This window comes from Anabrus simplex, chromosome 12, assembly GCF_040414725.1.
Source record: "Anabrus simplex isolate iqAnaSimp1 chromosome 12, ASM4041472v1, whole genome shotgun sequence".
In the NCBI taxonomy this organism is placed as follows: domain Eukaryota; kingdom Metazoa; phylum Arthropoda; class Insecta; order Orthoptera; family Tettigoniidae; genus Anabrus; species Anabrus simplex.
Genome location: NC_090276.1, coordinates 29,053,543 through 29,077,631, shown reverse-complemented (window position 1 = coordinate 29,077,631; position 24,089 = coordinate 29,053,543). Strand labels below are relative to the sequence as shown.

At 39.1% G+C, this 24,089-nt stretch overlaps 1 protein-coding gene across 1 annotated transcript in view; it reads left to right on the top strand.

The window, feature by feature from the left end:
- Positions 1–24,089, top strand: part of LOC136884119 (protein lava lamp) — a 124,329-nt gene that overhangs the window by 71,481 nt on the left and 28,759 nt on the right. The window contains exons 7-8 of the mRNA XM_067156158.2: positions 3,758–3,886; positions 15,644–23,019. Coding sequence (XP_067012259.2) covers positions 3,758–3,886; positions 15,644–23,019 — 7,505 coding nt within the window. The remainder of the gene's footprint in view (positions 1–3,757; positions 3,887–15,643; positions 23,020–24,089) is intronic.

The window sequence follows — 24,089 nt, the reverse complement described above, 5'->3', positions numbered from 1 at the left end:
AGGGTATATACAGCAAGTTCTCGAGAAGCTTGTGAGAGAGTTTCTAAGGTCCAGAGGAGTTGCCGCCTCTTCTCAGTCATGGCTTGGTGAGGGGTGAATTATGAGAACCCTGCAAGGCTTCTTTAAAAAAAAAATGGTGGGGAGCATAAAAATAAGTCCCAGGATGTATGTGGAAACTGTTCTGGACCCTCTTCTGAAGGACTTGATTCACACCATGGTAGAAAATGAGCCCCAGATCTTCCAGCAATATCCTGCACCAGCTCATATGGCAAGGATGGCTCAGCAGTGGTATCTCCACTTCTGAGTGGCCTTCGAACTCATCCCCCTGGACTTCCAACTGTGATCAGTGCTAGAGCAAATGGTCTGCAAGAAAAGACACCTACACTTGAAAGTTAGAAGTGTTCCTTCGAGGCAGTAATGCTAGATTTCCCAATTGATACTGTCCTTTCTTCAATAGATAACTGGTTAAAGAGATTCCAAGCCTGTGTGCTTGCAGTGATGAATGTTTTGAGGACTGGTGTGCAATGTGTGTGTCTATAACAGTTAAAAGGAAACTGAAAAATCTCAAACCATATTCCAGTTACCAATATTCAAAAAATAGTTTGTGATAGTATTTTTGGCTAGACTGTAGCTTTTAACATTGAATTAAAATTGGCTCTAATAATTCCTTCTGTCTTCTACAGTGTATGCCCAGATAGATTGTATTATACCAGTATAAGAACAGGGACTGAAAATTTTAGGTTGTCTGTAAGCAATGGAAATGTGGATATGGAGGAGGATGCTGAAAATAAGCTGGACAGAGAAAAAGTCAAACAGAAGGGTCCTTAGCCCTACAACTGCCAATGCTATATTCTGTAGTGCCATGTGTTAATGCTGAAACTGTAGTGGTTTAGAAAATAGTTTATAAAATTGGTAAAAGTTATCAGAAACCAACAATATATTCACCATTTTAATCAAAAAGAGTTGTTTCATGGTAAAAATACATATAAAATTGAAAATATTAGAACGGAAGATCCTTTATAGAAAGCAAATTTTTTGTTGGTTTGAATTTTTGTTATCTTGAAAATACAAATTGAAATTGCACCAGAAAATGTCATCATAACAAAAGAAAGAGAAATATACAAAATGTTCCCCATACAATGCTGAAATAACCCTAAATGTAAATGTTGATTCTTAGGGTGCCATATATTTTAAGGACACTAGGTTCTGGGCCCTGACCTAACTTTAGGCTACGATGATGCTTACGACAGTTAAGCAAAACATGTCCCATCTTACAACGCCTATTGTAATGTTTGTTTCCGAAATATGAGGAAAGATAAGTATTGGAAAGGTGGTGTTAACTATTATTCTTATTTTAATGTTCATAACCCTGAAAGTTTCAAGAAAATCTGTACGTAATTAGCACTCCTAGACAACTATAGGGGGAAAAAGAAAACATTCACTTTTTTCTTGTAGCTTATTCTGATTGCACTTCCTCTTCCTGGGCTTTCTTCCTTTAGTGTGCCCCTTGCTCTGAAGAAGTGCTCTAATTTATCCCAGCATATTTCATGGACTCCCGCAGTACAGCCTGGACACCAATGTCTGGATCGCCTTCACTTTTCTGCTGCCGTCGCACATACAGCACATTTCCTCTGTTGTCTGCAATGGTGTATCTTCATCTGACAAATTATCCAAACTTCCTCCAGCCTCGCCTAGATTTTCAATGTTCTCAGAATCATTTTCACTGTCAATTTCACTAAAGTCACTACCCTCATCAAAAGCTTGTAAGATATCAGATTCAGTTCGCATTTTTTTTTTTTTTTTTTTTTTTTCCGCTGCTATGTTTGTTTACTACAGTCACATGACATCTACTAGATATGAGATTTGTATAGGCATGAAACTCCAATAAATACTACCAAAAGCGACAAGAGTGGTGATAAGTGTGAACTCGAGACATGCAAGTTGATGTAGTATGAATGTTTCACCAACAGATGACATGCTTAAAGTAAATACAAAATTTTAATATTCCACCTTCTCAATACTAAAAAATCATTTGATGTTTTTACAAAAACATTACAGTGACGTTAAAAGGTACTAGTTTCGGTCCACTGTGGACCATCATCAGCCTAGCCAAATTACAACAGTAAAAGGCATAGTGATAAAAATAGTATGGAGAAATGAGAGAGGATCTAGAAGGATGGGATGGTGGTGGAATGACAGATAAAAGTGAAAAAAACGTATTTGCGAATAATGCTAAAAGTAACAGAAGTGTTCACAATGACAAGTAAAATCTTGTGAAGTCACTCTTGATGAGATAGTCTTTGGTTGGCAGTTGCTCTTGTGTTGCACGATTGACATATATGACTACGTATATGCTTCTAGAAAGTTGTAGATGTAAGTTCCACTTTTGCGTAGAGGGAAGAATTGTCCTTTTAACGTCATTGTAATGTTTTTGTAAAAACATCAAATGATTTTTTAGTATTGAGAAGGTGGAATATTAAAATTTTGTATTTACTTTAAGCATAGTCTCAACTCAATACGGAACCTAACAATGAAGTTAATTACTTTTAACAGATGACATAACAGTCAAGAAATACACATTTACTGAATATCTCAAAAAGCGATCCTGGCACCACAGGAAGGCACACTGAGCCACTTTTAGTGATCCTTGGCACTCCTTGGGTTAAGAAAGAAGATGAAACAAGGGAGTTGATCACAGTTATAGAAAAGAGGAAAACCAAATTCCTTGGCCACACTCTACGTCATAACAAGTTCCTCACAACCATGTTGAAAGGAAAAGTTCTGGGGAAGAAGGAAAGAGAAAGACGGAGGGAAAAGTATCTGGATTCCATGATGAATAAACTGAATTTCAAGAAATATGCCGACTTGAAATGTTGAGCAGAGGAGAGACAAATGTGGTTACAGCGGCAAGGCCTTGCCTTTAGGATATGAATGAATAAGCAGTGGGTTGCATGAATCTAAATTGTAAGAGACTTATGATGAAACTATCCACTATCATGGCTACATTCACAAAATTAATAATCTAATGATCAGAAGAACACTCCTTCCTTTCCTCACAGAAAATTACTCTCTTGGAAGAAATTGATTGTGTGTATGACTATCTGGTACTTCTGAGATCCTCTAAACCAAGTTGTGAAGTCACCACATTTTTAAAGAACTTTTTTGCCAATCAGGAAAAAAATTACTGTGTTACCCTCTGGACCAGGGCCTCTCAAACACCCAAAATCTCACGCTGCAAATTGAGGCCCAAAGTTCCTGTGCACAGTACATCGGTCCCATTCGGCTCGGCTCGGACTAACGCTTCGTCTCTGGACTACTCGGCTCGGATTTGGAGCGCTACGGAGCAAGTGAGGAAGAGGGAGACAGGCGGATCGAGCGGGACAGGCGTGGGGAAAGAGAGAGACAGTGCTATTGCTCCAAATCAAGGAGTGGGGGTCTGCACTATGGTTAACCAAGTGAAGTCGTCTTTTGCACCTGCACAGTGCATGCATCAGCTGCATGCACTCTGAGAGGCCCTGCTCTAGACCAAAATTATGTATTATATGAATGTAAAAATATATGTGTATTTGCATGTATGTATTTATGTATGGTTTCATAGGTTAAAAACCTACATGGATTTGCTCATTAAACACGAGCGGTAATCAGGTGGAAAGGAATTGGCACATTGTGTGTTGTACAGACTCGTATATGTGAGAACATACTTCTGTATCAGCATGAAATGTATCGTGAAGTATCTCACAGAAACTTGTGTTCCTAGCTGGAGAAGAACGCTGGCAACGTATGGTTGAGGAACTGGAGGAAAGGGTGAAACAGCAGAGCCGGGACCTGGACTCACACCTTCATGCTCTCTCCCTGCTTGAAGCTGAGAAGCTGGACCTAGTGCAAGGTAAAGTAAATTTGATGTAATTTTTTTCTACGTCCCATAATGTCTCTTATTCTCTGTATTTTTTCAAAATTCCATCTCGCATTGGCACTTGGTTGCTAAGAAACTGCTTTTGAAATCTTCCAGGAGATTGTTGCCACTCAACAGTTATTCGATAAGCTGTTAGTCTTGTAGCACATGGAACCAGTTGCATAGTACTGTATGTATAATTGGGTTTTCTCCATGATGGTATCAGTCTTGCAGGAGACATGTCACCGATTGCCACTTCACAAAATATCCTAGTGAAGCAACAGGTATAATGTCAAGAATCTCACTATATTAACATATAGTTGATGGGATCTGACTAGGAAACTGCACAAAATCTCCTCACATTAGCATACAATATATTGCTGGTGTACAAGTACGAATAAGTCGAGGAATGTTCCACCATGTAAATGTGTAACATTTATTTATCCTACAGCGGTAATAAATTTGAGAAAAGTATCATAAATTTACATTGCTATAAATTCTAAACGACTTGTCTGATTTTGTTTAAAATAAGTGGATACGCAGTTCATATCATGCAAATGTTGTATCTGCATTTAATGAAAAGGTGGCATCCAAAGTAAAAAAATGCCTAATTACCTCCTTGGAATAAAATTCAAATCAACAGGTGTCCATGACCACTCGGGTGAACATTCACTTATATTACTATCATTATGCACATCACACGTAATTTCCTGCTGTGCATAACCATCATTACTAACACTTTTATTCTCACTTGGATTATTCTCATCACTACATTCACCTAATATGTGTTCGAGAGCTGCATTAGCTAAATACAGACCATGCGAGGATGCCACTATGTTGTTTTCAACGATCGACGTTGATGAAACAAATTCTTTTTACGCCAACACAATGCCGCATTATGCTAGAAGATACTCCCCTGCATAGAATGATACCTTGTGCTGCGAGCCATGCTAAAAGTTCACGTTGACAACCAACAGATGGCACGCAGATCTACATCTTAAACATCGCTAGCCTAGTCCATATCAGTATACATCAAACCGCTCCTGGCTTCTAGATCTTCGAAACACCGGCTTCTTGACCAGGTCGACTCAGAGATTTGGTAGGCGTATGTTTTAATCTCTCTGCGATTTCATTTACATTTTCCTCATTAAGTACACGTTTTTCTAATACGTTTCTTATCGAATAAAGAACCAATTCCTCTCAATTTGTTTCCGAGTTTCTGCATGGTGTCTCTATGTGGAAGGCGTACACCTGGATATTGTGTTACAAATTTTAATAAAGTTGAGTACTGGAAATCTAACAGATAAGCCGCATCCTCCATATCAGATATCATGAATCTGCTTGCTAGAAAAATAGCAATAAGATATAGACACTATAATAATTAAAATAATTAAAATGATAAAAAAGTTCATTGCTGTGATTTTTGTTCTGTATGAACTGGTAAGGAGGTGGACGAACAACGGGACTCATCATCAGAAGAGGAGGTAAACATTACCAAAATATGTTCCATCTTAATGAGAATGATACAGACACTCAATTCCACCTTAACAGAACACATTTTGAAAGTAAATGACAGCATCACGTGTGTGCATCTTTGTAGTGACAACAAACTGGCCAAAAAAACCAGGAGATGTCTGGTGTTGTAATCATCACCATGAATTTTAATATCAGTCAGTCTCTCGCTACTGATCTGCATTTAGGGCAGTCGCCCAGGTGGCAGATTCACTATCCCATGAACCTACTACGCTGGCATAGCAAGGGGAGAGGTGATACTCCCACGTGGTGCGTCCCAGGTGGTGGATAGAGGGGTCCTAACAGGCTTGCCGGAGGACTTGAGGGAAATAAAGTACCTCTTGCGGACCAAACACACAACCCCCTGTGGGTGGGGGACGCAGATGAAGAATACACCCACAGTATCCACTGCCTGTTGTAAGAGGCGACTGAAAGGGGCAACCAATGGATGATTGTCTTGGAACCATGAAACTACTTGTGATTAGTACCACCACGCGGAGAACATCATGGGTCGCTTTTACTTGCGCGTAGTACCACTATATTCGGTATCAAATAGGTTTGTGATTAGTAGTACACAGGAGCACCGTGCAGACGGCTTTTGCAGTACCTGTGATTAGTACCACCATATGAGCACGACCATAGGATGATAGCTAACATGGTTCTGCCTTGCCTATGATTAGTACCCACTATATGAGGATCACCATGTGATAGTGCAGGTCCCTGTGGTTAGTACTCTTATGTGATGAACACCATAGGTTTGCGTTGCCTGTAAATGGCGCCGCAAAGTGAGAAAAACCATAGGTCTGTATTATATGTTGAATTTCATAACCTGTGAGTAGTACCATAATGTGTGGATACCGCGAGTCTGCTACTTTTGATTAGTACCGCAACATGACAAATACCATGGTTCTGCTTTCCTAGCAATAAGTACCGTTATGAGGTGCCGATAACTTGGATTTTTTACCCCCTTTAGACTGCAAGCATCATCGATTCAGTGTTATGCTATAGCAGCAGTCCCTTGGTCAGTAATCCTATTGTTTTACATCAGTTTCTGTGAATGTAAGGCATTGCGGGTCACATCCACTGATTGTTTTAAATTCATGTCCATCCATTCATTCTTCGTCCTCACGTTTTGAATTCTGGTCAGTGGAGAATTTTGGAATTTTAATTTGTTATTCCATTTTGCCTCATTTTGTACCATTAGGGGTCGATGGCCTCGATGTTAGGCCCCTAAAAACAACGAGCATCATCAAGCATCATCAGATTCACTGTCTGTTGTTTTCCTAGCCTTTTCTTAAATGATTGCAAGGAAATTGGAAATTTATTGAACATCTCCATTGGTAAGTTATTCCAATCCCTAACTCCCCTTCCTATAAACAAATATTTGCCCCAATTTGTCCTCTTCATTTCCAACTTTATTTTCATATTGTGATCTTTCCTACTTTTAAAGACACCACTCAAACTTATTCGTCTACTGATTTAATTCTACGCCATCTCTCCACTGACACCTCGGAACATACCACTTAATCGAGCAGCTCGTCTCCTTTCTCCCAAGTCTTCCCAGCCCGAACTTTGCAACATTTTTGTAACGCTGCTCTTTTGTCGGAAATCACCCAGAACAAATCGAGCTGCTTTTCTTTGGATTTTTTCCAGTTCATGAATCAAGTAATCCTGATGAGGGTCCCGTACACTGGAACCATACTCTAGTTGGGGTCTTACCAGAGACTTATATGACCTCTCCTTTACATCCTAACTACAACCCCCAAACACCGTCATAATCATGTGCAGAGATCTGTACCGTACCCTTTATTTATGTGATTACCCCAATGAAGATCTTTCCTTGTATTTACACGTAGGTACTTACTATGATCCCCAAAAGGAACTTTCATCCCATAAATGCAATAATTAAAACGGAGAGGATATTTCCTATTTGTGAAACTCACAATCTGACTTTTAAACATCATCTGCGAAAAGCGTGATCTCTGATTCCACTTCTTTACACATATTATTGATATATATAAGAAAACATGAAGGTCCAATAATACTGCGTTGAGGAATTTCCCTTTTAATTATTACAGGGACAGGTAAAGCTTTGCCTACTCTAATTCTCTGAGTTCTATTTTCTAGAAACATAGCCACCCATTCAGTCACTCTTTTGTGAAGTCAGTTGCACTCATTTTTTCCAGTAGTCTCCCATAATCTACCCTATCAAATGCCTTAGATAGGTCAATCACGATACAGTCCAGTTGACCTCCTGAATCCAGTATATCTGCTATATCTTGCTGGAATCCTACAAGTTGGGCTTCATTGGAATAACCTTTCCTAAACTCAAACTGCCTTCTATCAAACCAGTTATTAATTTCACAAATATATCTTATATAATCAGAAAGAATGCTTTCCCAAAGCTTACATGCAAAGCATGTCAAACTGACTGGCCTGTAATTTTCAGCTTTATGTCTATCACCCTTTCCTTTATATACAGGGGCAGAATGCAGGAATAGAAAATACAATGGCAGTGCTAGTGACTTTGTTTTTGCGACTCCAGAGGCTATGTTGTATGTATGTTTAGTCCTCAGCCCGAAGGCTGGTTGGATCCTCAACAGCTCCGCCATTAGCTGCCATAGATGGAGTAGGCATCACTGAAGAGGCGTACTAGGGAAATGAGGAGTGAGGTAGTTTCCCGTTGCTTTCCTCACCAAGCCAGAAGTTGCTGTTACATATCAGTCTGCCAAGCCCACTGAAATGCATGCACTAACCGACCCTATGAGCAATATCTTCACACCATTCATAGCAGGGACTGGCTGCAGAAGGAATGGCATTACTAGCATACCTCAGTCACTTTCATTTTGTCAAAGCCAAGGATAAAGCTGAGACAGATCAGTAACAAAATTGCTCTAGCCCATACCAGAAGACATAGTGCACTGTAAACACTAGGTCCCGCCAGCAAAGGCATCCAGAGGCTATAGACTACATAAACAACTTGGACACGTATATAGTGTAGATCTTACAATAATAGGCACTGTACCCCTAGCCATACGCTAAATAATAATAAATATATACAGGGGCTATTATAGCAACTCTCCATTCATTTTGTAAAGTTCCTTCATGCAAACAATAATCAAACAGGTATTTCAGATATGGTACTATATCCCAACCCATTGTCTTTAGTATACACCCCGAAACCTTAACAATTCCAGCTGCTTTTCTAGTTTTCAACTTTTGTATCTTGCAGTAAATGTCATTGTTGTCATAGGTAAATTTTAATACTTCTTTAGTGTTAGTCACCTCCTCTATCTGGACATTATCCTTGTAACCAACGATCTTTACATACTGCTGACTGAATACTTCTGCCTTTTGAAGATCCTCGCATACACACTCCCCTTGTTCATTAATGATTCCTGGAATGTTCTTCTTGGAACCTGTTTCTGCCTTAAAGTACCTATACATACTGTTCCATTTTTCACTAAAATTTGTTCGACTACCAATTACGCTTGCCATCATGTTATCCTTAGCTGACTTCTTTGCTAGATTCAATTTCCTAGTAAGTTCCTTCAATTTCTCCTTACTTCCACAGCCATTTCTAACTCCATTTCTTTCCAGCCTGCACCTCCTTCTTAGTCTCTTTACTTCTCTGTTACAGTATAGTGGATCTTTATCATTCCTTACCACCGACTATTTCAAGTTCATTCAGAACACAACAGAAGCAAATTCCACAAAGTCAACAATGGTCTGCCTCAAGGGTCGGTTCTATCTCCTACTCTCTTCAACTTATACATCCACGACCTGCCTGAAACAGTGTCCCGAAAGTTCATATATGCAGACGATATTTGCCTTACAATTCAACGACCCAACTTCGCAGAAGCTGAAATAGTTCTTAACCGAGACCTTGAACTGCTGGATGTCTACTTTCAAAGATGGTACCTTCATCCCAATCCACAGAAAACAGTGACATCTACATTCCATCTGAACAACGCAGAAGCAAACCACCATCCAAGGGTATTCTTCAAGGGCCATGTACTACAATATTGTGCCAATCCCAGTTACTTAGGAGTAACATTGGACAGGTCTCTTACGTACAAAAATCATCTGCAGAAAACCGCCAACAAACTAAAAAGTCGTAATAACATTCTCCAACGATTGGCTGGAACTTCCTGGAGAGCGGATGGAAACACATTAAGGACAACATCTCTGGCTTTAGTCTATTCTGCAGCAGAATACTGCTCTGGTGTTTGGCTTAACAGTGCTCACACACAGCTAGTAGATTCACAACTTCATCAAACCATGCGAATCATAACTGGTACACTTCGTGCTACACCGACCCAATGGTTACCGGTTCTCAGCAATATACTACCTCCACATATCAGGAGACAGAAGGCCCTTTTTCAGCTATGGACCAGAATGCTAAAGAATGAACGTCTACCTGTTCATGAGGATATCAGGCAGAAATGCACACGCCTGAAGTCTCGCCAGCCTGCTTGGAAGACAGCCGTGAAGATAACATCTAGTGAATTCAACCCCACCTCTAAATGGTTAACAGAGTGGTCTTTATCCCCAGCTCGGGCAATAGTGGATATTAATAACCCATCCACAAAGCTGGCAGGCTTTGATCTGCCACGTTGCACCTGGAGTAGACTAAACCGCATGAGATGTGGAGTAGGTAGAACAGCATCTACTTTACACACCTGGGGCTGGTCAGTTTCTCCATACTGTGATTGTGGGGAGGTTCGACAAACAATGAAACATGTAGTGCAGGAATGTCCACTCCGTGCTTTTACTGGCACCATGGAAGACCTCAACACAGCAACACCCGAAGCAGTGAAGTGGGTGACGGGTTTGGACATTCACATTTAGTGACATGTACATCACTCGCACTCAGTGTGTATATATGAACTGTCAGAGTTGATAGGTGGATAGCGATGTAAATATATTGTGTTTTCTTCTTGTACTTTCAAACTTTGTAAATTGCTTTCTTTGACTGTATAGATATGATAATTTGTATTTACTTTGTACTCATCTTTCACTGGTTGTGTAAATAGTTTATGGGTTGTCATTATTCATCATACGCCAAATAATAATAAATAAACCACCTTTAAAAGTACAAACCTATTTTCACATTCCTCAACAATTGCTTTAAACCCATCCCAGAGTCTGTTTACATTTTTATTTACCGTTTTCCACCAATCATAGTTACTTTTTAAAAACTCCCTCATGCCTGTTTTATCAGCCATATGATACTGCCTAATAGTCCTAATTTTAATATCTTCCTTTCTTTCACATTTATTTTTAACTAGCTGATGTACCCGTGCTTCGCTACGGGATTCTCAGAAAGACTGTCTTTGTGGTTTTCCTAACTATAGTTAACTTAAAGCCATTACAAAAAGTCAGTAGGAATGTAGGGATTAAAAGCAATGTTATTAAATACTCGCTCAAATGAAAAACCACACATTTTCTCAATTTTAACGAACAGTGCTATGATGCCGAACTAACAGTCTAAAGTTCCATTGCTGGAATGACCAGGCTGCAGACAGCCGTGAACACTCCTCTGCCGTTGTTCCATTTAAAATACACACTGCTCATTCCAATCAGTGCCTCAGAGTGGGGACTGATAGCTCGAATGCAATGATGAACCAGTTTGTTACGTACCAGTAGTTATCTAACTCCCCAGCTACTTCCCGCCAATATTCAGGCAGGCTGTTATAGGCCTGCTCGGTACGACCGGCCGAGTTGGCCGTGCGGTTAGGGGCGTGCAGCTGTGATTTAGCATTCGGGAGGTACTGGGTTCGAAAACCACTGTTGACAGCTCTAAAGATGGTTTTCCATGGTCTCCCATTTTTGCACCGCAATTAACGCCAGGGCCGCTTCCTTTCCTCTCCTAGTCCTTTCCTATCCCATCGTCGCCATAATACCTATCTATGTGGGTGTGACATAAAGCAAATTTTAAAAAATACTTGGTATACAGCAGTAATCCCATCTATCGGACATGACTGGCAACAGAAGACTCAAAGCACATCACAACCAACAATGGTCAATGTAATGTTATTGTTGATCAATTTTATGAGCTTTCTATATTGTAGACCTTCACATTTAGTTTTATTTCGTCTGTGATATTAGGGCGTCTTACAAAATTATTTATAGCGAACTTTACATAACGATTTTCATTAAATTCTGTTTACCCATTTTCTCGTGACTTGGCGCTCATATGGACTTAGCTACAAAAATCCAAATTCATGAATATCTCTGTTATAGCAGGTACGATAAAAAATGTATAAGACATAAATGATCGGATATTTAATACTATATAACTTTAGTAATGTAGTATTTGTTGATAGGGCCAGTAATAACACAAATATTTGAGAATTAAATTTTACGCCTTGCCCTAAACTACCATTCCACTCAGCATGAATAAAATTATTTATGCCTAGATTGTAGAGATTTGTTTCCCGACTTTGCATACTGATTTTCATTAAGATAGGAGCACTAATAACATAAAAATTTGAGAATTTAAATTTAGACCTTCCCCTAAACTACCATTCCACTCAACGTGAATAAAATTGTTTATAGCCTAGATTGTAGCAATTTATTTCCCGACTTTACATATCGATTTTCATTAAGATAGGACCCCTAATAATATAAATATTTGAGAATTAAATTTTAGGCCTTCCCTTAAACTACCATTTCTCTCAGAGTGAATAAGATTGTTTATAGTCTAGATTGTAGCGACTTATTCCCAGACACTGCATACCAATTTTCATTAAATTCTCTTCAGCCATTTTCTCATGATGGGTGTACATACATGCAGACAGACAGACAGAAATTACGGAAAATTAAAAAGTGCATTTCCTTGCTGCTATGGACACGATCGATACAGAAATACCATCCTTTTTAAATCTGAGCAATGTACAGACAAAACTCTTATTTTATATATATAGATTACCACAAAAACAGCTTTGTGATCACTAATACCATCTATTACTTCAGTTTCTCTATAGAGCTCATCTGGTTTTACCAGCACCACATCCAGAATATTCTTCCCTCTAGGTGGTTCCATCACTTTCTGAATTGGGTGTCCTTCCCATATTAATTTATTTGCCATTTGTTTGTCATGTTTCCTGTCGTTCGCATTACCTTCCCAATTGACATTTGGTAAATTGAAATCACCCGCTACAATCACGTTCCTTTCCTTATCGTTTCCCACATAGCTGATTATCTTATCAAATAATTCTGAATCAGCCTCTGCGCTACCTTCTCCTGGTCTGTACACTCCAAAGACATCAAGTTGCCTATTATCTTTAGAGATGAGCCTTACACCTAGAATTTCATGTTTGTCATCCTTAACTTTTTCATAGCTTACAAATTCATTCTTTCACGAGAATGAATACTCCCCCTCCTACCACTCTTATCCTATCTCTACGATACACCCTCCAGTTCTGTGAGAAAATTTCTGTTCTTCAGAGTGGACATAAGGTACTTACAGCTTGTTGTTACAATACTTTTCAGTATGCTACACAGGTATGGACATATTTATGTCATATGTTTCCCATAACGTACCAGTTATAATACTTAGAACATAAATGTGTCATGTAGTGCACAATTATAACTCGGTTAGAAGTTACTTGGTTTCAAACAATTTTAAAGAGAACCTCAAAACAAATTTTCATTTTTAAGGTTTTAACTCATACCACACAGAGACTATCGAAGCCTAAAACAAATACAAATCCTCCCCTTTCATTATTAACTGCAGGCCAGGAGTAAAGAAATAGCTAATGTCGATGTCATAAAGGCCTTAATAGGCCGAAAATACAAGGAGGTGCTTGCGTAAGAAAGGGATTCAATATGTCAGCCTCCATGAAAAAGGAGAAAAGGCAAATAGACAAGGCGTGGTTGCCATGGAAACACTCAAAATAGTAAACAAGGGAGCCATGATGATAACCAAACTTAGAAAAATGTACTTGCAGAAACAAAATTAGAAAAAATTAAATCCGAAATAAAACAGAATAAAAACTCTTTCTTCAGAAAGTAATGGGCATGAATTACTACTCATGGACACTCTTCAACCACACAGGGTGATAGCCAGGAAGCATAAATCGATATCCCACGTTGTTCCATCTATATGATGGGTCGGCGAATGAAGTCCTTCCACCAACTTCTGTCTTTGTACTTTTCTCCTTCTTCAGTGCTGTCCCAGTCCCCTCCTCATTGCTGAATGTTGTTTTTCACCATGTCTGTATATCGCATTCTTGGCTGCCTTCTTGGTCTTGAATATGTTAACTGGAGATCATACATTTTTCTGGGTATGCGATCAGGATCCCTCCTTTGCATGTGACCATACCGTTTGAATCTACGCAGAGTAATGTTATCCTGCATTCTGCCAACCTGAGCCATGTCCCTGATGTTCTCATTACGAATTTTATCTCTTCTTGTTTTGCCAACCATCGCTCGGATGAATCTCATTTCAGCTGCCTGAAATCCTTGCTTCATCCTTTTTACTCATGGTCCATATCTCACTCCCATATGTTGAAATTGGCAGGAAACATAAATATCATAGAAAAATCATCTCATAATATCCAAGGTATTAGAAATATCTAGGGATATGAGACCTCGATACACCCAAACTATCATCTCATTAGCTGTATCTCAAAACAAGAAAACATGCCAAGTAATACTTATTCAACAAGCTTCAGCGTTTGAAAATACAGAGGTGGTAATTTCCGAAGAAAGTGAAAAAAAAAAAAAAAAAAAAAAAACTTACATTTGACTGGGCCAGTATCAAGCTCAGTTACGTCCCCGACAGAGGAACCAGGAGGTCATTGACACAAAGGCACATATGAAAATAACGGGCACCCCAAGATCTGCACAAATAGATTGCACCCCATTACGATATGAAGTGAGTTAAATCAGTAAGGAAGAAGTATGACGATGATAAAGATTGAAAACAAGTAGTATGGTATGAAATAGTTATACTTTTAAGTTGATATCACCAAGCTTGATAGCTGCAGTTGCTTAAGTGCGCCCAGTATCCAGTAATCGGGAGATAGTGGGTTCGAACCCCACTGTTGGCAGCCCTGAAGATGGTTTTCCATGGTTTCCCCTTTTCACACCAGGCAAATGCTGGGGCTGTACCTTAATTAAGGCCACGGCAGCTTGCTTCCCATTCCTAGGCCTTTCCTATCCCATCGTCGCCATAAAACCTATCTGTGTCGGTGCGACGTAAAGCAAATAGCAAAAAAAATTAAGTTGAGATCGGCTAATGAAACACAAAATGCTCCCATACATAATGTATGTAAATAACTGATAACTACACCGTGTCAGTGGAAAGAAAAGAAGGCATTCAAAAATACATACAAGTTGAGCACAGTACCTTGGAAATATATATACATCATGTTAAATCAGATCAGAGTGATTTGACGAGACATCTGTCTTTAAAACGATTAAAAATATCATGATAGCTGAGGAAAGAAGTAGATAGAATCATGGTCTAACATATACTCAACAGGCAAAAAGCAAGGAAGAGGGAAACAAGTTTAAATAATGTCTTTCTCCCGGCATGGCACATCTGAGGTTATCTTATAGCAAAAAGGGGAACTATTTAATGAGGCAATCTTCCAGACCAAGGATAAGAAGAAGATATCAAAACTATGAGAAATAATGATGACATGAAATATACATTTTAAAAAAAAAACAGAAATGTTTCAGAGGTTACCCACTGGAACACTGTTGTCTTGTGTACTTAGAAATATTATTGTGGTCTCAAGTGTGGGCCCTTTTCTTTGTCAGCAGTTCCTCACAAGATGTTAACCACTGGAGCACTGTTGTCTTGTTTAATGAAAAAATTTATCACTCTTGCTTCTTTTACTCTATCATCAGAAGTCTTTTACATGCTGTTATCCTATGATGTGTAGTGCCAAATGGACATTTTTCTGCCCGTTGGTCTTTTCTGTCGCTAATCTGCAGAGGGATATTATGGGTTCTAACTGCTCTTTGGCAGTCTTGAAGATAATTTTCTGTGGTTTCCAATTTTTATGCCAGATAGCTATATCTTAATTAAGGCTACAGTCACTATCTTCCCAGACATGTGTCTTTCCTACACCAGCACCACCATGTTAATGAAATGTTAAACTGGAAAGATAAAAACTATTATTAAGTACTTAGCATATGATTTCAGAGTTTTTTTTTCCTTTGAATATCTCTTTTGTTATGTTTGTGGTTAAACATCTGTAAAGTTCTTTCTTGATGTTCTAGGTTTACAGGAAGAAAGGCTCCATACCTCTACCCTTGTGTCTGAACTAGAGGCCCTGCGAGTCAACATCACCGAGCTAGAGAATCTCAAGGTAGCAGCAGAAATGAAGGCTATAGAGCTAGAAGAGCAGGTCGACATCTTGTCACGGGAGAAATCGGAGCTCCAGGAAGAGTTCCATGCTCTCTCCCTACAGAACTCTGAGCTCAAACAGCAGCTTGATGTAATTGCTTCTGAAAAATCTCAGATTGAGAACAATTTTCATCAACTCTCTCAAGAGAAGGACATCTTCCAGCAACAAATAGATTTTCTCCAGCAGGAGAAGGTTAAGTTACAGCAAGAACTGTCTTCCTTACAAGCTTCAACTCTTCTGGCAGAAGCTGACTCTAATCGTTCATTCCAGATGTTGAGCTCAAAGGAAGGGGAAGAGGAGAAGTGGAAGAGAGTATCTATGTCAGACGAACCACCAGCTGAGAAACATGTAAAGGATTCTTCTAACCATGAGTTGTCACTGAAGCTGCTGGAAGCTGAGCTGGATGAAATGCGCAAGACCATAGCTGAACAGAAAGATATCATTGCGGACTTAAATTCAAAATTGGTGTCGAGGGAAGAAGATATCGAAATGCAACAGGAAATGATATCAAAATTGGAGCAGTTGGGACAAGAGGTCAGTTCGCGTGAAGGAAATGAAGAAGATACAAATAAGATATCAGAAATTGTGAAGGAGTTAAATGAGATGGCTAGTGACCTTGAAGAATGGAAAACAAGATGTTCTGAGGTAGAGGATAGATTAAAAAGTTTGGAAAATGAAAAGGTTATCTTGGAGAAAAGATTGGAAGAAGTTACAAATGAAAATTCTGATTTAGATGCTCAACTACGGTTACAGAAACAGGTGTCTGAAGAAGCTGTTTCAAAGTTGAATGAGCAGACCAAACTCTCTGCAGAGCAAAGAGAGAGAATTTCGGACCTTGAGAAGCTTGTTGGGGAAGCCAGAGATATGGTTAATGAGAGAGAACGTATTTTGGTGCTGAAAGAAATGGAGCTGTCAGAATTGTCTGTCGAACTGAACCGATTGAAGGAAGAGGTTCAGATGCAACCGATAAAGGATGATTCATCTTCCTCAGTAAATAATGAACTTGCTCAGTTGCAGCAGACTTGCCGTGAAATGGAAGCTGTCATTAATCTGAAAGAATCTGAGTTATTACAGGCTAGAGAAAATCTGGAACAACAGGCCTCACTGGTTAAGGAACTGCAGCAGAATACACAAAATGATATCATACCTGGCTTAACCAGCCAGATAGAAAATTTATCACGAGCCGTAGCTGAACGCGATGCTACTATCGAACATCTATCCAGTCAGTGCCAAGAATATAACAACCAGCTGGATTACTTTAAGAAGACCTCCAGTGAGAACTCTAGTGACATAACACAAACATTAGATCAGAAGCACTTGGAAATTCAGGAGCTAACCAATGACTTAGACATGACCCGTGGCGTACTGCGAACTAAGAATGAAGAATTGTCTTCTCTAAAGCAAGAACTGGAATCAAAGGTAACTGAACTTGCCGAAAAAAATGAAACATTGGAAAAATCAGAGCAAAAAATCAAAGAGCAGACTCAAAAGATGAAGAAACTTGCTGCAAATTTGAAAGCTAAGGCCATCGTTGTTCGAGGTCATGAAGAGCGGGAAGGTAAATTTAAGTCTTCCCTTGAAGAGAAGGAGAGAATTATTTCAGAACTGACAGAGGAAAAAAATAAATATTTAGAGGAATTAAATGCATTAAAATTGGAGGCAGAGGAAAAGGCAAAGGCACTAGATGCTATTTCTGAAAAGTTTGTGATTCAGGAGACTAGTTTAAGATCAGAAGAAATGAAAATTGAAGGCCTCACAGAGCACATCAGGCAACTGAGCGATAAGATATCATCGCTAGAAGACGAAATGATTGTAAGGAAAGAAGAGAAGGAAATTGCAATTAAATTGGCTGAAGAACATGAAGCTGCTTTAAGAAACCAAGTGACAGAGTTAGAGAGAGAGATGAGCATACTGCAGATGGATTTGAGAAATAGAATTGATGAAGTCACATTATTAAAAGAGGAAAAGGAGAAGTTGGAGGAAGAAAACAAAAAGCAAGAGGGGTCTGAAGGAAGAAATGAAGACCTAGTTGTTGAACTATCGAAGAAAGAGGCCAAATTGGCAGAGTTATTGTGGAATGTGGAAGAATTAACCAGAATACTTGCTGAGAAAGATATGGAAATGGGAATGATGGACTTTAAAGTGAAGGATTTAGAACGCCTCGTTGTGAGCAAGGATATGCAGTTGTCTGCCTTACAAGATCAGCTCTCTGGAATTAGTGAACGTTACCAGCAATCTTGGTCAGCTCTTGAAGCAAAGCTACAAGAACGTGAAGCTTTCATCGAATCTCTGGAACAGGATTTGGCTCGCAGTCGAGAGCACGAACGACATCTTGAGGAGGGACTTTCCAACTTAGAAGAACGTCGGCATTCTTTGGAAGCGAAATATGAGGCACTTGGTGAGCGCCTTCAAGAGTCGGATCGAATTAAGGAAGAAGTAGAAGAACATGAGGATATGTTGGAAATGAGATTAACTTCTCTAATGACTAGCGAAGAGAATTTGCGAAGAAAACTTGACAGTCTCAGTGAAAACAACAGTGGTTTGTCACAGAAAATTTCAAATCTAACATCGGAGAAAGAAGATCTTAAACGAGCTCTGGCAGAATCAGATAATGCTGTGAAGAATGCAAACAAAGAAATAGAAAGGTTATTGTCATTTGAGGCCGCATACAATCAATCACTGGAGAAAATACAGCATTTAGAGGCAGAATTGAAACATTCAGCTGCTGAATTCGAAAGAGCTCTGAAAGAAAAACTACAGAAATCACAGCACTTGATTGAAAATCTGGAATTAGATTTAAAGAATGTTAGCGGCCAGGTACAACTACTTGAGGAAGAGAAACATGCATTGATGGAACATTGTGAAAAACTAAATGATCTAAAGTGTAATTTGGAAGAAGAAATAGAAGATTTAAATGAAAAGAATGGAATGGACAAGGCTAAAATTAGTGAGTTACAGAATGAAATTTCTCAGAAACTCCTGGAAATAGAAAACTTATCAAAGGAGAAAGATCAGATTAAAGGAGAATTAGAAAGAAAAGTAATGCCAGTAGATGCTGAAGTACTTGAACCAGTTAGAACTGAGGAACTGCTACAATCACAGCCAGTCCCCATACAAGAAAATGTGAAAATATCAGAGCTTTCATCTGAGGTTTCAAATCTGAAAGCATTATTAGCTCAAAAAGAGTCTGAGTTACAGGGTTATCAAAGTAGACTACTTCAGTTGCATTTTGGTGGCACCAGCAGTTCAGGGACTATGATTCTCTCGGAGGTTGAACAGTCATATAAGGAGAACATCATGCGGTTAGAAGAAGTAAATCGTCAGTTGCAAGAGCAGTTGTATCAGAAAAATAATCAAGTGGAGGAATGTGGCAACCTAATGTCTGGTGCTAACTCGGAAATGGATCGTCTCAGATCAGAACTCGCATCGTCCTACCAAAAAATCGAGGAACTCTCTTCGGAAATGCGTAGGCTACACGAGGAAATTGGGTACAGAGATAGTCAACTGCATCAACAAATTGAGGATATATCACAAACCACAAATGCAAATATGCTTTCTCAACAGATCCAGCATTTACATGAAGATTATGAGTCTCGTCTTTCTAATCTTACAACTGAAAAAGATAGAATCTATAAGGAACTCCTCCAAGAGAAAGCAAAGGTTGAAGTTAACAATATAGTTAGGTTGGCCTTAAGCCGAATTCAAGAAATGGAAGCAGAAAAATTCAAAGATAGTCCACATACCGATGTTGCTAGTTCCCGTACAGTGCGATTTGATGGTGATGAACTTGTGGATCAAGAATCTGGGAATAAACTAAGTGAATTGAGGAGAGAGTTACAGTCGGTTGCGACAGAACAGAGTTTTGACCTTGCTAAACTTTGTGAACTTTCGTCAGCAGGATTAATTCAAGAGTTGCAAGATAAATTAAGCAGGCTGAGATCAGAATTGGAAGCAGTAAAAGAAGAACGAGATGTAGCCATTCTTAGAATCGAGGAATTTACCTCAGAATATGTCCGTTCCCAGGAGTTGGAGATGACGCTGAATGAACTGCGATCTGAAAGAGATGCTTTCAAAATAAAGATAGAGGAACTCACTTCTGAGCAGGCTCATCTCCAAAAATTGGAAGGTAAAATAAGTGAATTAAGTTTAGAGTTAGAATCTGTTAGAAGTGAGAAGGATAATCTTACTTTTAGAGTGGAAAAACTTACTGCAGACCTCCTTCAGTTACAAGAAATGGAGAGCCAATATAATGAACTGCAACACAATTATAACTTAGCTCTAGCAAGAATAGAATTTCTTAGTCAGAAGTCGTCACTAGAAAGTGAAGGTTTGGCTGAAAAAGCATCATCAAGTTCTCCTGAATGTGGTTCCAGTGGACCATCTGCACCAACTCAGATTGTTCAGGTTTTCCAGTCCTCATCCATGCCTGCTGCCATTGAAGAAGCGTTTCAGTCAAGAAACGTGAATGAATTACAGGAAGCAGCAACAGTCATTGACTTTGGTAGTTCTCCTTGGGAAGAAAGTGGGACTGCAGATGATGGCTGGGGTTGGGGTTCAGAGGAGGCTCGATTGGAGGAAGAACACCTGCAGAAACAGCAACAAGAAGCAGCACAGGTCATACCTGACTCTAGTGATGAACTTAAAGAGCAAATCACTGAGTTGGAAACAAAATTGAACGAGCTTCAAGAAGAAAAAGTGAAGTTGTTGGAGGAACTCAGAATTTCTCAAGTGCGAAGTGGGAAGTTGCTAACAAAACTTAAAGACTTTAAACTTAAAAATGAAAACCTTATGAGAGAAAACCAAGCTTTGGCCTTAAAAAATGAAAACCTAATGAGAGAAAACCAAGCTTTAGGCTTAAAGAAGAATGACTTTGCTGATTTGGATTCAGCAATTGAGGAAGAGCTGAAAATACGCATAGATTCTCTGGAAAAAGAGCTGAAAGAGTGCACAAATGAGAGAGATGCTGCTTATGCTGAGAAGGAGAGTCTTCTAAAGCGTATAGACACACTAACTGCAGCTAACGAGAGGTTTGTCGAAATGAAGGAGCGGCAAGACATAGATGTGGAGATATGGCAGCGGAAGAATAAAGAGTTGGTGAACCAGGTTGAATCGCTCCAGTGGAAACTCAGCGAATTATCTGAAATAGGTGGTTCAGGTGACCATGCTGGGGCTAGTGGAGGATTTCACGGCTGGGATGATGCTCCACATATGTTTTCTGCCAACACCGATGAGGTCCAGGAACAACTTGCCGCACTTGCTGCCGATAATGAACATCTGCAGAACATCTTGGAGGAGCAACGGAACATGAGAATTGCTGCTGAAGCCACAATAAAAGAACTGGAGAGAAAAGTTGTCTCTACAGAACAGGCTAACACGACAGTTCAGGATGAAGAAATAATTAATGCACTTAGAGCTGAAATAACAGCACTTAGAGCAGAAATATCAGCACAGGAAGAGAAATATGAGGCTGTTTTACGAGAATTGGAACAGACAACAAGTCCTGAAGATCAGGCCAATTTGATGCAACAAGAAGAAGGAATTGTAGATGGTCTCAGAGAAGAAAACACAAAATTAAGAGAAAAGTATGAAGCTTTATTGCAAGATCTGACACGTAACAGAACCTCTGATGGAGAGGCAAATGTACAAGAAGGCATTGTGGATGTGTTGAGGGCAGAATGTGCAACATTAAGGGAACGGTATGAGAGTGTGTACAGAGAATTGGAACTATCACATTCGTCTAAAGGTGCAAGTGATACATTACAAGCTAATTACGAATATTTACAGTTTGCACATGAAAGGTTAGGAATGGAAATGAGTGCACTGCAAGAATCATATCGCGAGTTAGAAAGTGATTATGAGAAAGTAAGGACTGACTTAGAAGTTTCTTCTCAAGCAAATGATTCCATGAGAAATGATTATAACAAACAGATTGAAGACTTGCAGAAGGCAAAGTCAGACTTAGAGGAAGGATACCAAATCTTATCAAAAGAACATGAAACTCTTATCAACGAATTCCAAAATCTTACTAGCAGATACAGTGAACTCAGTAGTAATTATAATGTTTTAGAAAGAGAACATGCTGTAGTGAAAGAGAAATTATTTTCCATTCCAGGGAGACGTGTAGAACAATCTTTTGTTCAAACAGAACAGCATGAAATTTGTCCTACTCTTGAAAAGCAGACTGGAACAGAAGCACCGAGCACCTTCTCAACATCTACCATGACAGAGCAGGAATCTAGCAAATATGATGAGGTAGAAGAGAAACAGAAAATAATTGCAGAGTTACAAGACGAGCTTAAGAAGAAAACTGCTGAAATGGATGTACTCCGAGATATGATCAGCACCGAACAACAAGAGAGAGCTGATACAGAAAATGAACTGAATTACATGATCAGCAGCCTTCAGTCAGAATTGGAAAAAAGTAAACTTACTCTCCAAAAGGAACATACCAATAATGAAATACTAAGGAAGAAAGAAGAAGAGATACTTAGTCTTACAGCACAGTTAGCAAGCAATCAAGAAGTAATGGACAGGATGAAAAGTGAAATTCAAGGATTAACTGCTCAGTTATCTCTGAAAGAACAACAGTTACTTGAATATTTACAAAATCAGGAAATAGAACAGAAATCCAGTCAGAAGTCGGCATACGAAGAAGTGTTTTCAAGGGAGGAAGAAATACAGAACATGCTTACTACTTTAGCAGAAAAGGAACGTGAAATGAAGGAAAAGCTGGAGCTCAAAGATGATGAAATAGAAACTTTGAAAGTACAGATATTGGAACGTGAAAGGAGGTATGATGAACTGATGTTTGTTAAAGATGAGGACATACAGAATTTAAGAATACAGTATACTGAGTTAGATAGGAGGTCTCAAGAGAATCTTGATCTTAAAGATAGAGACATCTATAACTTGCAGTTGCTGTTAACAGAGAAAGATAAGAAGATCTATCAGATGTCCCAGATTTTGGAAGATGAGTCAAAGCAGGTGACAGAACTTCAGGAGTTATTGGACAAGCGGGAAGATGAGCTCAAAGAACTGATCCGGGCTGAAAATGCAAGGCAAGAGAGTCGTTCTTCCAAACTGACAGAAAATAAAGAAGCAGAAGCTGAAAAGGCAAAAGTAGACGAATTGGAGGAGCCGTTGGAGGAATCTAGTGTTGATCAGCAGCAGAGGGAACTGGACATTACTCTGTATATGCTGCACCAAAGGGATGTGCGCTGTGATGAACTAACTCTTGAGCTCATGCAGGTAAGTAGTCCTTATCGGTTTTCCTCATGTTAAAGATTTTTTAAAAATTTCATCAAAAAAATAAATCAATTGATACGATCTGTCTTGAGACACATAGAATTAATTCTCATAGTTCTATATTAATATTATTGGTTTTGCAGTTATGTTAAGGTGATGATTCAAGTAACATGGACATTTTTAACCCCTCATATATTTTAGTGTGCTGTAATGTATGGGACATTTTTCTTTCTTTTTTGTGGTTTTTTTTTTTGGTTTGTTTTTGTGGGGGGGGTTGAAAGCTGAAATCTGTCATGTTTGGTAGTTGTGTAGCCACCAGCAAGCAAACTGATTTGTGGAACTATGTGAAAACTATAGGTTTTTGATTGACCTTGGTCAATGTATTGCCCTAGAGATGTGTTATATATCTGACAAATGTTCAGTACCCATCTTAACGTTTTGCCTTTTTTTTTTTTTTTTTTTAAATATAAGTTGGTTCGTGGTGTAGTCGCGTCCAGGTTTGTGAACCATGGGCAATGGCCTTGTAAGTGGTTCCAAGAGTCACGGCACCAGTTTCTATGGATTAAGAATGGGCAGTACGGACATATTCTGAGTCATGGCCCTCCTTGTGTTCAGACGGCTAGGACTGTACAGTCACTGATGGTCTTCTTGTAGAAGAGAGATTCTCACTGGGACTATTTGTAAGTAATATGGAATCCTGCTTCACAGAATTTACAGAGCTCAGAATATTCATCTTTTACTACTCTGTCCATACCATTCAGCAATTTCTCCAGATCTTCTGCCATCTCAGATAAAATAACAATATCTTATGCAAATCTCAGGGCTTTGATTTCCTCTCCTTGGATTGTGATTCTCTTTCCAAATTATTCTTTGATTTCCTTTACTACCTTTTCTGGTATATTGAAAAGGAGGAGGGACAAATCGCAGCTTTGCCTCAATCCTTTCTATATTACTGCTTCTTTTTAAAGCCTTCGATGCTTATTATTACTGACTGATTTTTATACAGATTGTAGATAATTCCTCGTTCTCGGTATCTGATCCCAATCATCTTCAGAATCTCAAATAGGTTGGTT